The 14,363-nt window shown below is 45.5% G+C and overlaps 1 protein-coding gene across 2 annotated transcripts in view; it reads right to left on the bottom strand.

Moving 5' to 3' along the window:
- Nucleotides 1–14,363, bottom strand: part of TONSL (tonsoku like, DNA repair protein) — a 104,064-nt gene that overhangs the window by 56,270 nt on the left and 33,431 nt on the right. For both annotated transcript variants that reach the window (XM_076052101.1, XM_032974430.2), the window contains exons 16-18: nucleotides 13,731–13,851; nucleotides 7,555–7,780; nucleotides 2,528–2,746 (exon numbers count right to left, since the gene is read on the bottom strand). In XM_076052101.1, the coding sequence (XP_075908216.1) occupies nucleotides 2,528–2,746; nucleotides 7,555–7,780; nucleotides 13,731–13,851 (566 nt within the window). The remainder of the gene's footprint in view (nucleotides 1–2,527; nucleotides 2,747–7,554; nucleotides 7,781–13,730; nucleotides 13,852–14,363) is intronic.

Here is a 14,363-nt window from a genome sequence, read left to right as displayed (position 1 = left end):
GGGGTCATAGGCAGCATTCTTCCTCCTCCTCCTCCAAACACGGCGAGTTGAGTTGATGCCAAAGAGCTCCATTTTGGTCTCATCTGACCACAACACTTTCACCCAGTTGTCCTCTGAATCATTCAGATGTTCATTGGCAAACTTCAGACAGGCATGTATATGTGCTTTCTTGAGCAGGGGGACCTTGCGGGCGCTGCAGGATTTCAGTCCTTCATGGCGTAGTGTGTTACCAATTGTTTTCTTGGTGACTATGGTCCCAGCTGCCAGGGAGATTGACAGTTCTTGTGTTTCTTCCATTTGCAAATAATCACACCAACTGTTGTCACCTTATTCTTAGTTTTTTCGGTAAAGTCACGTTGAAGGGAAACAACGTGACTTTACCGAAAAAACTAAGAATATGTTGTCACCTTCTCACCAAGCTGCTTGGCAATGGTCTTGTAGCCCATTCCAGCCTTGTGTAGGTCTACAATCTTGTCCCTGACATCCTTGGAGAGCTCTTTGGTCTTGGCCATGGTGGAGAGTTTGGAATCTGATTGATTGATTGCTTCTGTGGACAGGTGTCTTTTATACAGGTAACAAGCTGAGATTAGGATCACTCCCTTTAAGAGTGTGCTCCTAATCTCAGCTCGTTACCTGTATAAAAGACACCTGGGAGCCAGAAATCTTTCTGATTGAGAGGGGGTCAAATACGTATTTCCCTCATTAAAATGCAAATCAATGTATAACATTTTTGACATGCGTTTTTCTGGATTTTTTTGTTGTTATTCTGTCTCTCACTGTTCAAATAAACCTACCATTAAAATTATAGACTGATCATTTCTTTGTCAGTGGGCAAACGTACAAAATCAGCAGGGGATCAAATACTTTTTCCCTCACTGTATCTACGCTGCTGCATTTCATCTATCTTGTATTTCTGGATATTTATTTACACTGGAGGAATCCGATGAGCTATAAAGCTCTTTTCCACAGATGTCCAGTGGCGTTATGCCTTGCACAGAATGAACCGTCGTCACACCTTTATTTCAAGTCTGACACTAAAAAACATGACACGCGTGAAACTGTGAGATGATGAAAAAAAGAATAATCATTCAGTATTACGTGAAAATCCTTTTTTTTTAAGTTTTAAGTTTTCGTAGCAGGCTCATCAATTAAACCCCTGCTGCAACCAAATAAGCCCCTTTCTTCGGCCCCTTGGGAAATCCCTATCGCCAAGCACCAGCACCAGCCGTTTCTTTAGGCACGTTTAATTCGTCTTTTGAGAAGATGATGTGCGGAGAGGAGTTACAGGAGCAGTTATTGTCGAAACAAAAATTCGTTCCGGAGCTTGTGGGACGGTGTACATGGATGAGTAATACTCCATTGCTGTGAAATACAGGCCACGAAGGCTCATTTAACCTCTGAACAATCCCCCTCCGTATTGCTCGGTTATTTATGGTGCAGTGTCCAAGGATGCAACGGCGAGACAATGAGCAACAAAGCAAGCCACCTTTTCAGATGCCGCTGGGGAAAGAAAGTAAGTAAATGGGTCCCGCGACATACAAAATGCCCAAAAGAATGTGTGTTGTCAGCGTAACCAATCACCTGGAAAACGAATTAACCAAACGCGAAGAACAATTGCATGCACTTTGCAAGGATTTTCACAGGAGATTGTTCCCAATGTTCCTATCCGTAATCTATTATTTCACAGCCTTCCAGACCAAGCGCCCCCGCCCCCCCCCCCCCCCCGCCTCTTGAGTTTAAGTAAAATCGCAGGGAAATGGGGTTTTTCGGGGATATCGACTCAAGCTGGGGAACTCACTCCCCAAAATGTCGTTTAGTTTTACATATACTGTACATGCAGCGTCGTCGTTCATGCAAATTGCAGCTCACGATCGCCAGAGGAACCACAGGAGGCAGCTGGAAGGCAGCGAAGAGCCAGCGCTGCCAACAGTTGTGCAGAGTCGATGGTCTCGGACACGTCACCAATTTCTCCACATAAATGCCCATCGGATTATGTATGTTGAACTTCTTTTGCACCATACGTACCAAGCGGTGCTAATCTGTGGGGTCCTGGGTGTCTCCATGGGTGTCTCCATGGGTGTCTCTATGGGTCCGGGTGTCTGTGGGTCTCTGTGTATGTACTATGTTGAACTTTTTTCGCAACGTACGTAGCCAGCCAACCGCGCAAATCGTGTCAGAATTTATTTCTTCTAGGAATAATCAGCACAATTTAGACCAAACACAAGCTGATGATGGACAAGTTTACCGAGTGATCGATTAATTATTTTGCATAATTCAATAGCATTTTTTTGTAAACTACTTCATTTAAAAAGTTGTCCATGAAGATTTTTTAACACACTGCAAAAACATAGAAAATTACACTTTTGCCATCTTTGTCTTATGGAATGCACGTTACATCTGGAATTTGTGTTGTAGTTTCGTAATTAACAACATTAATCAACGTACCGCATTAACGTACCATGCGCGCACCGGACGATTGACGTGGGGTAGTAGCGCGGGAACACACCCCACTCTAAGCGCCTCTTACCGGTTCCTCGTGCTGCCCAGATCCCTGATTGCCTCGCGGTACGCAGACGCTCCACATTTAGGCGCGTCCACGCTTCGCGCTTCCTCCCGAAACGCCGGCGGCACCGCCACCTTGTCGTCACCATCCTCGCTGTCGGTGGCCGAGAGCTCGTCACCGTCTCCTCCGTTGCGTAGGTTCGTGCCTCTAAGTGACCGCCGCAAGTTGTCGCCACTCCGCGACCTGGAACCATCACACACCAGCCATGCCACGGTGGAGAGATGTTGTTAACCACCTCGCCTGGTGTACACGAGGTCGTGGATTCGATTTTGTATGAAAAAGTTTTTCTTTTTTAATAAAGGTGCATAAAATGTGAAACTCAAATGAGCTCCTCTATTTAATGAAATATTCTATAAATACATGGTCTGGAGGAAGATGTATTCAGCATTCCAATAATTGACATCTCAATGCAAATTCTACTCGAGTCGAATCCAAACCGTAGACTTCTATTCACATCCCCCTTACTCCGAGTGGTACAGCGATTTATTTCTACTGCACATTACAATACATAAATTCTCATTCATCGGAAGAGTAACATTTTATGTACAAATGAATACGTTATCATCTTCAACACCATTATATATACAGTGAGGGGAAAAAGTCATTGATCCCCTGCTGATTTTGAACGTTTGCCCACTGACAAATTATCAGTCTATCATTTTAATGGTATGTTTATTTGAACAGTGAGAGACAGAATAACAACAAGAAAATCCGGAAAAACGCATGTCAAAAATGTTATAAATTGATTTGCATTTTAATGAGGGAAATACGTATTTGACCCCCTCTCAATCAGAAAGATTTCTGGTTCCCAGGTGTCTTTTATACAGGTAACGAGCTGAGATTAGGAGCACACTCTTAAAGGGAGTGCTCCTAATCTCCCTTTAAGAGTGTGCTCCTAATCTCAGCTTGTTACCTGTATAAAGGACACCTGTCCACAGAAGCAATCAATCAATCAGATTCCAAACTCTCCACCATGGCCAAGACGAAAGAGCTCTCCAAGGATGTCAGGGACAAGATTGTAGACCTACACAAGGCTGGAATGGGCTACAAGACCATTGCCAAGCAGCTTGGTGAGAAGGTGACAACAGTTGGTGCGATTATTCGCAAATGGAAGAAACACAAAAGAACTGTCAATCTCTTTCGGCCTGGGGCTCCATGCAAGATCTCACCTCGTGGAGTTGCAATGATCATGAAAACGGTGAGGAATCAGCCCAGAACTACACGGGAGGATCTTGTCAATGATCTCAAGGCAGCTGGGACCATAGTCACCAAAATGGAGCTCTTTGGCATCAACTCAACTCGCCGTGTTTGGAGGGGGAATGCTGCCTATGACCCCAAGAACACCATCCCCACCGTCAAACATGGAGGTGGAAACATTATGCTTTGGGGGTGTTTTTCTGCTAAGGGGACAGGACAACTTCACCGCATCAAAGGGACGATGGACGGGGCCATGTACCGTCAAATCTTGGGTGAGAACCTGCTTCCCTCAGCCAGGGCATTGAAAATGGGTCGTGGATGGGTATTCCAGCATGACAATGACCCAAAACACAAGGCCAAGGCAACAAAGGAGTGGCTCATGAAGAAGCATATTAAGGTCCTGGAGTGGCCTAGCCAGTCTCCAGACCTTAATCCCATAGAAAATCTGTGGAGGGAGCTGAAGGTTCGAGTTGCCAAACGTCTGCCTCGAAACCTTAATGACTTGGAGAAGATCTGCAAAGAGGAGTGGGACAAAATCCCTCCTGAGATGTGTGCAAACCTGGTGGCCAACTACAAGAAACGTCTGACCTCTGTGATTGCCAACAAGGATTTTTCCACCAAGTACTAAGTCATGTTTTGCAGAGGGGTCAAATACTTATTTCCCTCATTACAATGCAAATCAATTGATAATATTTTTGACGTGCGTTTTTCTGTATTATTTTGTTGTTATTCTGTCTCTCACTGTTCAAATAAACCTACCAATAAAATTTTAGACTGATCATTTCTTTGTCAGTGGGCAAACGTACAAAATCAGCAGGGGATCAAATACTTTTTTCCCTCATTGTATGTACAGTAAAACCTTGGATTGCGAGCATAATTCTTTCCGGAAACGTGTTTGTAATCCAAAGCACTCGTATATCAAAGCACTCGTATATCAGTTGTGATCACGTCACGCTCGGCAGACAAAGCGTATACGTACTACTCGTATTGCAAGACCTCGCTCGTTAACCAAATTAATATTTATTTAAAAAATTTGCTCGTCTTGCAAAACACTTGCAGACCAAGTTACTCGCAATCCAAGGTTTTACTGTATGTTGAAATTATTTTGCACTGTACGTAGCCCAACCGTGCTAATCGGAAGTTCGGGGGAAGGACAACAAACCTAAACACAAAAATCAGTTGTAAAGAAATGAGTTTTCAATCTAGATGATTTAAAAGCACATAGCTCCCAGTAGCTTCAAAATATCGGAAGGAAGAGCGTTCCATAGAGCCGCAGACGCGTAACTGAAAGCACGCGATGCAGTGACCAGCTTTGTTCGATGGTTATCCAAAAAGCCGCTGTGAGAAATAGATAGAAACAATAGATATAGAAAAACAATATTCCTTAACAAGGCCAGATTGGTTTGTTCTTCAAGTCACGAGCTTCTCCCTCATCATTTCAACAGCGTTGTTGTTGTTGTCGTTAAACCTGGGCCTCTCATCTGGTTCTGAAGCGAAGGGAGATGACTGATTAAACCAATCTCTTGACCATTTCACTACGATCCTCCTCTGCGTCAAGCAGCAACTCGCCAATAAATCATTGGCCCGCCGGGGTAATGAAGTCGAGTGTGTCTACCGCGTGACGAATGAGTCGGCGGGGGTGGGGGGCGAGTACGAGGAGCTGGGTCAGAATGGGAGGCTGGGATTGGGATCACCTGGACATTGTGGGACCAGGGGAACACTGTGGCGCCTTGGTTAGGCGTGTACCATACACGCATCACAACAAAGGCGGTCACCGGCATCGCGCACTTTCAGATGCGCTTCTGCGGCCATCTGGAATGCTTTTCCGTCCCATATTAGGAAGCCACTGGGAACTATGCATTTTAAAATATCAATTGGAAACTCATTTATATAATCAACGACATTTTTTGCAGTGGCCCTAATACATAGCATTTCAATATTAATTTCATTATTACCACAATTTGTTTACTCAGAAATACCTAATTGAGTCTCGTGACTCGTTTTCAGGAGGGTCCTGCCAAGTTTCCGCAATTGACTACGATGGTTGCTATGTGTGAGCACGATGGCTGCTATGTACAAGCACGATGGATGCTATGTATTTCCATCCTTGCAGCGGCTTTTGAATAGCCATCGAACAAAGACGGTCACCGCATCGCGCGCTTTCAGATGCGCTTCTGCGGCCGTCTGGAACGCTCTTCCTTTCGACATGAGGAAACCACTGGAGCTATGCACTTTTAAATCTAGATTGAAACCTCAATTGTTTCGCACTGCTTTCTGTGTTTAGTTTGTTGTCCTTCCCCCACGATGTACGGTGCAAAAGAACTTCAACACATTCCATTCCCAAACACAAGGCACTCGCAGTGCCTTCCTGACGCGATCGCAGCACAACGAGCGCAAATCTACGGTTGCTGTGAGTCACGCCGGTGCCTCGTAATGCATTGCACGCGCGTGCGCGCCACGGAGATCGTTTATTGCGGGCAATCCCCATGGCATGGCAGGCTGCGTGCACGGCCTGGCAAGGCGCGTGCCGCTTGACGCAAAGTTAACGTCACCCCGGAGCGGTTCAATCCCGCGGTCTGAAAGCGAGCTTTCTGAGCGTAAGCATGCATCTAGATTGGGCAGAGAATACAGGCGAGAGATAAGGCAGGGAGTGAGCCCTAGTTCCGAAATACTTTATTTATGTATTTATTTTATTTACGAGGAGATCCCGCCACCCCCCCACCACCTCCACCACCGTCACATTCTGTGTGAGACCAGTGCAGACGTCACCGAGTTAAGCTCAAAGGTGCCGTGGTTCTGGTAATTATAGGCTGTGCATCATTGACGAAATACAATTTGTAATTTAGCCCTTTGCCAAGTATCACTGCTGAAGTCTTTTCCACACCTGTAATTACGACAATGACGCCTCTTGTGCACAACTCTGTTTCTAGATGCCACCGCAGACCAGAGTGTGAAGCAAACAGCCACGCTCCCCAGTGCTTAAAAAGCTCCATGACTGTGACGTAATCAAGAGAGAAAGGTTTCTAAATATTACTTCAATGTTCAATTAAATGTAATTCTCACATTTTGAAGACATTATATGCATCGCGATGGAAAGATGTTTTCTCCCTGACCTGGTATACTGGAGGTCGTGGGTTCGATCCTGAACCCGAAGCCAGGATATTTAGAGTTTGCATGTTCTCCCCGTGGTCGTGTGGATTTTTCTTTGGGTCCTCCGATTTTTCCCTCCATATTTATAAAAAAACATCAAGCGTTTAAGAGTATTTTACTGCGATAAATTTCCACGTGATAAGCCGCTTCGTTGACTTATCATTTGTGACCACTTTGCATCTGAAAAGAGCAGTATAGCTCAAGTGGGCCTTACTTAGTTTAACACATAGGCTTTTGCGAACAATATAATCCATAATACAGGTTTTTTTGGGTGAGATCGCGAAAATATGAGTGTCGTTAATCCAGCCACCACCCAACACAGCCAATTATTAAGGTTTGTCACGTAAATAGAACATGCCAATTCGTTACTAGTACAGCACACCGGTGTGTTGGAGAGTCAAGCCACAACATTTACAATCCGAGTACGAAATTTCGCCAGTAATTACACCTAGCTTCATCAGGCAAGAGCCAGATTTGTGGAGAAGTCCTCCTGTTTCATTCCTTAAATAGAGGGGTAGATGTGATGACAACACTTGTACGCTCTTATTGTGCCAAGTGGGGGGGGGGAGGGGATTAATGACTGCCTTACTTGCTAAAATAAAAAAAAATGTTTTTAGTTTAAATGCCTCAGAGCCACCTCTGACCTTGATCTGTGATGAGTCCTAGGATGATTCGGGGCTGGTTTGGAGAATTCGGGAGCAGCGTGCAAGGGAAGGCCAGCGCTGCGGCCGTCTGCTCCTGCCTTCCGTGCTTTGGGTGCTCTCTCCTGACGACGCTGAGCCGCGGGGAGCTCCTCCTGCTCCTCCTCCGTGTCGAACAGAGAATCGCCGAGGCCACCCCAAACGGCAGCGGGCTGCGCCGCGGTGCTTGCTGAACACACACAAACATCGATGGGGGAAAAAAAAAGGAATGGCTTTTACCCTTTCTGGCAATAAAACAACATGCTCTGATAATTATGCACTGTCTCTGAAACCGATTGGCCTACACCAGAGACAGCTTTCTTGATGGCGTAGTCTCACCTGTGTTGAGACCAGAGAACGCCAAAAGGCGAGCAGTACAAAGACGATGCAAGTATCAGAAAACGTATTATTCGGGTCGAGCAGTTAAATCTGCGGGACCTTTTTGGTAGTGTCCAAGATGATGAAAAGATAATAGGTTTTACCCTTTCTGGAAAACATCGATGCGCATTCAGCGACGAGCATTCGCGAATGCGGGGGCGGCGACATGACCTCGCGGCAGCGCTTTCGACGCTTGTTGCAGGGGTTCGTGGTTCAAATCCAGCAGCCAACCTGGTTAATACTGCGGGTGCATTAACCGTAAGAATACATGTCGTGTGCTTCAGAGTGGACGTTAAAGATACGATGGCGTCATGAGCAAGCGTAGGCCGTTGTGTGCCAGTGTCACGGCCCAAATTTGAAAAAATTGCCCGCAAATTACTCAATTTGGGATGACGTATGTATGTTAAACTTCTTTTGCACCGTACGTAGCCAACCGTGCTAATCGGGAGGTGCGGGGGAAGGACAACAAACTAAACACAGAAAGCAGCGCGAAACAATTGCGTTTTCAATCTAGATTTAAAAGTGCATAGCTCCAGTGGTTTCCTAACATCGAAAGGAAGAGCGTTCCAGACGGCCGCAGAAGCGCATCTGAAAGCGCGCGATGCGGTGACCGTCTTTGTTCAATGGCTATCCAAAAGCCGCTGTAAGGATGGAAATACATAGCATCCATCGTGCTTATACATAGCATAACCATCGTGCTCAGATATAGCAACCATCATAGTCTATTTAGGAAACTTGGCAGGACCCTCCTGAAAACGAGTCACGAGACTCAATTAGGTATTTCTGAGTAAAGAAAATTGTGGAAATAACGAAATTAATATTGAAATACTATGTATTAGGGCCACAGCACAAAATGTCTTTGACTATATAATTACTTTCTTTAAAGGCAGTGTTGTTGACAAGTGTGTTGAGTTTTTTTGTTGTTTACAAATGAAAGTGCTGGTCATACCATAATAAAATAGCGAATATAACATACCTGTTAACGCATACAGTTTACCCATATTCTTGAACAGGGAAATTTAGTTTTCAGGTCAATACAGCGTACAGCCTTTTCAATACAGGCAAAAAAATGTGGCTATGTTTGTGTTTGTAAGATGAACGTTCATATATATACGGGCACAGCGTGACCAATAAGGTCTAAATTGGTCTGTAATAAGGTAGACACTGATAAGCAATACAACTTCCACTCAAATAAATAACATCAATGACTTAAAACACATTTTTTTTGTCATACAAGCATCATTACCCACGTGACTAATAATGATGATGTGCATTTATATAGCATCTAAATACAAAAAAACGTCTCTGGACATAATGAATAGCAATATTCACATTACGACTTTCATTTGCAGCATTCACAAACTTGCTTTAAACAAGGTTACTTTCGACGCCACTGAAAGTGACGTATCATTCAATACAACACGGGTTTTTTTTTTGAAGAATCGCAATGAGACAGCACCTCGGGATTGTGCAAACAGAAGGGTACATGCACATAGAGGGGACCCGGAAGAGAGGAGGATGCTACTTCAGAAGAGTGAACAGGGTGGTATGATGGGGCTATAGGGCAAATAAATCAGCCGATCACAGCATGCAACGTTTTAAATGAATACACTCAATAGTTAACAGGCAGAGGCTTGAAGAGGGAATGGTTTCTCTGCAGTGTGGACAGAATCAGTTTTTATAATTAAGGAATCCAATGAGCGACAAAGCTCTTTTTCACAGATGTCCAGTAAAACTCCGCCTATCCTATACGGACGTTGTGCGCTATTCTAACGTTGCAAAGGAATATCAAAGAAGAGGCTTGGACCTTCCAACACAACGTCTTTCACGGGCAACCCCGTCGCACGAATGCAATTTGTATTCTGCGCAAAGTCTGAATTTCAGGAGCAGCCTCTCTATTCAGTCAGGACAACCATGCAGCATGGGCTGCCTGGCCCTTTCCTATAATAGTGTAATGATGTCATGACACTAGCAGGAAGAGAAGATAATTTGGGATTTAAAATAGCAACGTTGAATAATTAAAAATAATGCTAATTATATACCCAAGAAAGCCTCATTGGCGCTTTAGGACAATTTTTTTCAGGAAGGTCCAGCATTGAAATGTTGGGAAATTCCATAAATTAGCGTTTGGCATATGCAAGGAAAAACCCAGAGTGCACGCGAAGGTACCCACGCCAGATCGCAGCCCACAGCCCCAAGTCTACAACAACGTTGTAGTTATCATCACTGTTCAGCTCCTGAGATCCCACGAGATCACCCCTGGATCAGAGGAGATCCAGGGGTGCCCTGGTGGCTGAGATGTTAACTACATCGCCTGGTATACAGGAGATCGTAGGTTCGATCCCAACCCTGACGCCCGTTGTATATTTTGAGTTTGCATGTTCTCAACGTGGATTTTTTTCCGGGTCCTCCAGCTTTTTCCCTCCACTTTCAGAAACATGCGTTTAGAATATTTGGGTGATATAAATTTTCACATGATAAGCCACTTTGTTCAGCCATCATTTGTGAGAGCCAGCTCACTTCTGAAAAAGAGATATATAGCTCAGTGGGCCTTACCAGATAATATAAATAGTTAGTTTAGTTTTAGTTTATTTACTGTAATTTGATTGTAAAATGTAAACCACGTTAAACGAAACAGGCCAATTAAAAAATGTTAAATATTTTTTTCACTCGGTTAACACACTGCACTTGCGATGAAGAGGTCACCGGTTTTGACCTCCTGGCTGCGGCAGTTGAAACCGCGAGCGAGTTTCCTGAATGTCCAAAATCTCTGACGAAGACATCTGGGAAGCGTGGGGTGCCGCGGTGGAGAGATGTTAACTCCCTCGCTTCGTGTGCAGGAGGTTGCGGCTTCGATTCCGACCCTGACATATTTGAAGTTTCCATGTTTCCCCCGTGGCTACGTGGATTTTTCTCCGGGTCCTCCGGTTTTTCCCTCCACGTTCAGAAACATGCCTCGAGAGAATTCGGCTGCTATAAATTTCCACGTGATAAGCCACTTCGTTGTGGCTATCACTTGTGGCCAGGTAGCTTCTGACAAAGCAAAGAGCTATATAGCTCAGTGGGCCTTACCTGGAAAAAAAAAAGTTTCGTTTAGGTCTCAAATTAGCCTCTGGCGGGGCTCTCAAGGGCCCTCCCGAGTGGAGTGGCACGAGCGAGGAATTGCAAGGGCTGTGCCTTTACCGAACATTCTGCTTTCAGCCGCACGTAAAACAAATTCGCACCTAACACTATGCGAAGAAAAAAATGTACATTACCGAACAGAAGATGACGATTACAAACGCAACACCAACGATGAACCATGCAGCCATGTGTTTGTATTATTTCTGTTTACCATTTTGCAATTGTGCATATATATATCGGAAATTGCACACTGAAGGAAAACGTGCAAATTAATTTAAATACGAAAAAATTACATGTCAATGAATTCAGCATGCAAAGAGATCAGTTCGAGAAAAAAACTATCGGGAGAAGATGCAAAACAGCTTGGGTGGTGAAAGGATATTTGACCAAGTTGTGTCCCTGGTGTGGAAAAAAAGGCCGATTGCAAGGCCTTCATAAGGAGCAATTGAGTGTTGTCATCCTCCACAGCTGTCCAGTGACACCTTGCATTGGTAACATTCCCAATAAAAATGTAGGTGTGTGATGGCATGATGCCAAAAAGCTAAATTTCAATACTATTGGGAGAAAGGAGCAAACAAACATTATTATGGCAGTGGTAAGGAGAAGAGAAAAAAAAAAACTATTGCCAGAACATGTGTGCGAGTAGAATGGGAAGATAGCGAAGAGAAATAAAGGAGATGGAAGCGTAGCTGAACAAGGGATAAACATCGGGCGCCTTGGAAATTCCGCACGTGCCGACGCATGCATTGAGCACTGTGTTCCGAGCACATCGCAGGTGGTGCTCTTCGGTCAGATAAAAAAGGGAGACATTTCCAAGGTAGGTAACAAAGATGCTCTGCCACAGACAATAAAGAGTTGCCACGTCGACCCGAGCAACTGGGAGAACGTCGCAGCAGGTAGCTTTGTCACGAGCGGCAAAGATACCGGGAAGGACCGTCCCACGTGCGACAAAAGAAAACGCCACAAGCACGATTGCCGAAGGCAAGACAACCAGATCACGCTCGACTTCACGCTTGCCGGCCGCCAATACGCACATCAGAGAATCCACCGATAAAGGCAGCCACCACCGTGACAGAAAGAGTCGTCGATACTGACGGAGATTAAAGTATGTGTGATGGCACAGACAGGAGGAATCTTGACCCGCGCGCCTCTCCAGTAGAGATACGTGGGAGACAACGAGGTAAGGAAGCAGACTTTGCCCGACTACCGTCGCGCGCAAATGGGGGCAGACCTCCCGAATACCAACTGTTTTGTTGCCAGTGATAAAAAACTGACGATGATAATTGGGTCACTGGACTTCTGTCATCGCATTCCTTGGTGTGTACACGTACAGCTGTCTGTCTGGAGATGTGGGCATCCCCACGCTGTGCGGGTCGTGGGGGTCATTTGGGCGAACACAAGTGCAGTACAACAATGGATGTTGCTGCACTGCCCTCTTCTGCCCACCACGTAACCCCACAGCCTACAACACCTGTTATGCATGGTGGTTACCCATCCAAGCACCATCCAGGATCAGCCCCTAAATGCCTTCAGAAACCGAGCGAGATTCGGTGCATTTTAAGCGATTTGGTCACGCCTTATCACTGCCTGCTAAACGATTATATTCATCGCCGGGGATTGCAAATGTTTACGTGCAGTGACCCTGCAGAAACGGGGGATGTTTTTTCATTCTACATCACAGTTGATTATGCATTCGTCTCAGGGGGGATCTGAGGTCCTGGCGTGAACGCGATGTTCTTTATGGAGCATCCTGTAAAAAAAAGGTGCTGAGCAAATAAAGCAGTGAAAGGAGGGGTGCCACGGTGGCTAGATGTTAACTACCTCGCCTGGTCTACAGGAGGTCGTGCGTTCGATCCCGACCCTGACGCCTGCTGTGTATTTGGAGTTTGCTTGTTCTCTCCGTGGTCGCGTGGATTTTCCTCTGGGCCCTCTGGTTTTTCCCTCCACATTTAGAATCGCCGTGTGCTTAAAGTATTTGGCTGATATACATTTCCACATGAATAAGCCACTTAGTTGATATACCATTTGTGACCAGGTTAGTTCTGAAAATGAGTTATATAGCTCAGTGGGCCTTACCTGGTGAAATCAAAATAGTTTAGTTTTTAGTTGAGACAAGGGGGAGGAATGGAAGGGTATTTATGTTGAACTTCTTTCACACCATACGTAGATAACCGTTCAATTCTGATTCAACTGCGATGTGATGGACACGTATGTGCGTATGTATGTTGAACTTTTTTCACACCGTGCGTAGCCAATCGTGCTAATCGGAGGTGCAGGTAAGGACACCAAACTAAACACAAAAAGCAATTCTGACGATATGAGTTTTCAATCTAGATTTAAAAATGCATAGCTCCAGTGATTTAACAATATCAGAAGGGCATTCCAGGCGGCCGCAGAAGCGCATTTGAAAGCGCTCGACGCGGTGACCTTCTTTGTTCGATGACAAGCCAAAAGCCGCTGCTGGCTAGCGAGGATGACCGGAGTTCCACGTGATAGTTTGTGCTCCTCGACGAGATCAGCAAGGTATTGCGGTTCGTATGCATGCATGTCGAACTTCTTCCGCACCGTACGAAGCCAACCGCGCTGATCGGGGGTGCGGTTCAAGGGAGAACGGGATGAACGCGCCCGCGCACACACACCTCTCCTGGCCGCGTCGGTCAGCAAGCGGTCCATATCCCGGCAAGTGTCGCGGGTCTCCCGATCCAAGTGTCGCCCGTACTCCTTGCACCACTCGCGCAGGGAATCCAACGGCGTGCCGCCCTGGAGGTTACGGGGAAGGGGGGGGGGGGGGCACACCAAAGAGCGGCGGCGGTGGGGGCCGGTGTCTCTTCGTGCGTTCGTTCGTTTGACAAGAGGGCCTCGCCAGAACGAGAGCTTGCAAGTGACGGACTAGTCGTTGTCAACAGTGTGTCCCCAAGTTAATGTGTTGTGCCTTGGTAAAATAAAAAAAAATACTCACTGACTTATGGGCGACGAAGCAGAGCCTATGCCTAAAGCTTTGTCCGTTATATATCCCTGTTATACCTTTCAAGGCCACAGTATTACTGACGAATTTGTTGAGGTTTTTTGTGTTTTTAGTTTTCCTGTGTCGACGTCCACAGGACTTTATCTTAATTTTCAACATTTAGTAATTTGATGGAGGGGTGTGATATCGATTCATTGATTGACATCAATAATTTTTTTCACGGCAATATCGCTTAAGCTCACGATAAATCCACAGGATTGCGTGACAATCGACGTCTTTCAATATACATACACACACAGCGGGATGA

This window comes from Petromyzon marinus, chromosome 54, assembly GCF_048934315.1.
Source record: "Petromyzon marinus isolate PM22_M1 ecotype Great Lakes invasive population chromosome 54, UKy_Petmar_22M1.pri1.0, whole genome shotgun sequence".
Taxonomy (NCBI): Eukaryota; Metazoa; Chordata; class Hyperoartia; order Petromyzontiformes; family Petromyzontidae; genus Petromyzon; species Petromyzon marinus.
This window is presented reverse-complemented; position numbering and strand designations above follow the sequence as displayed.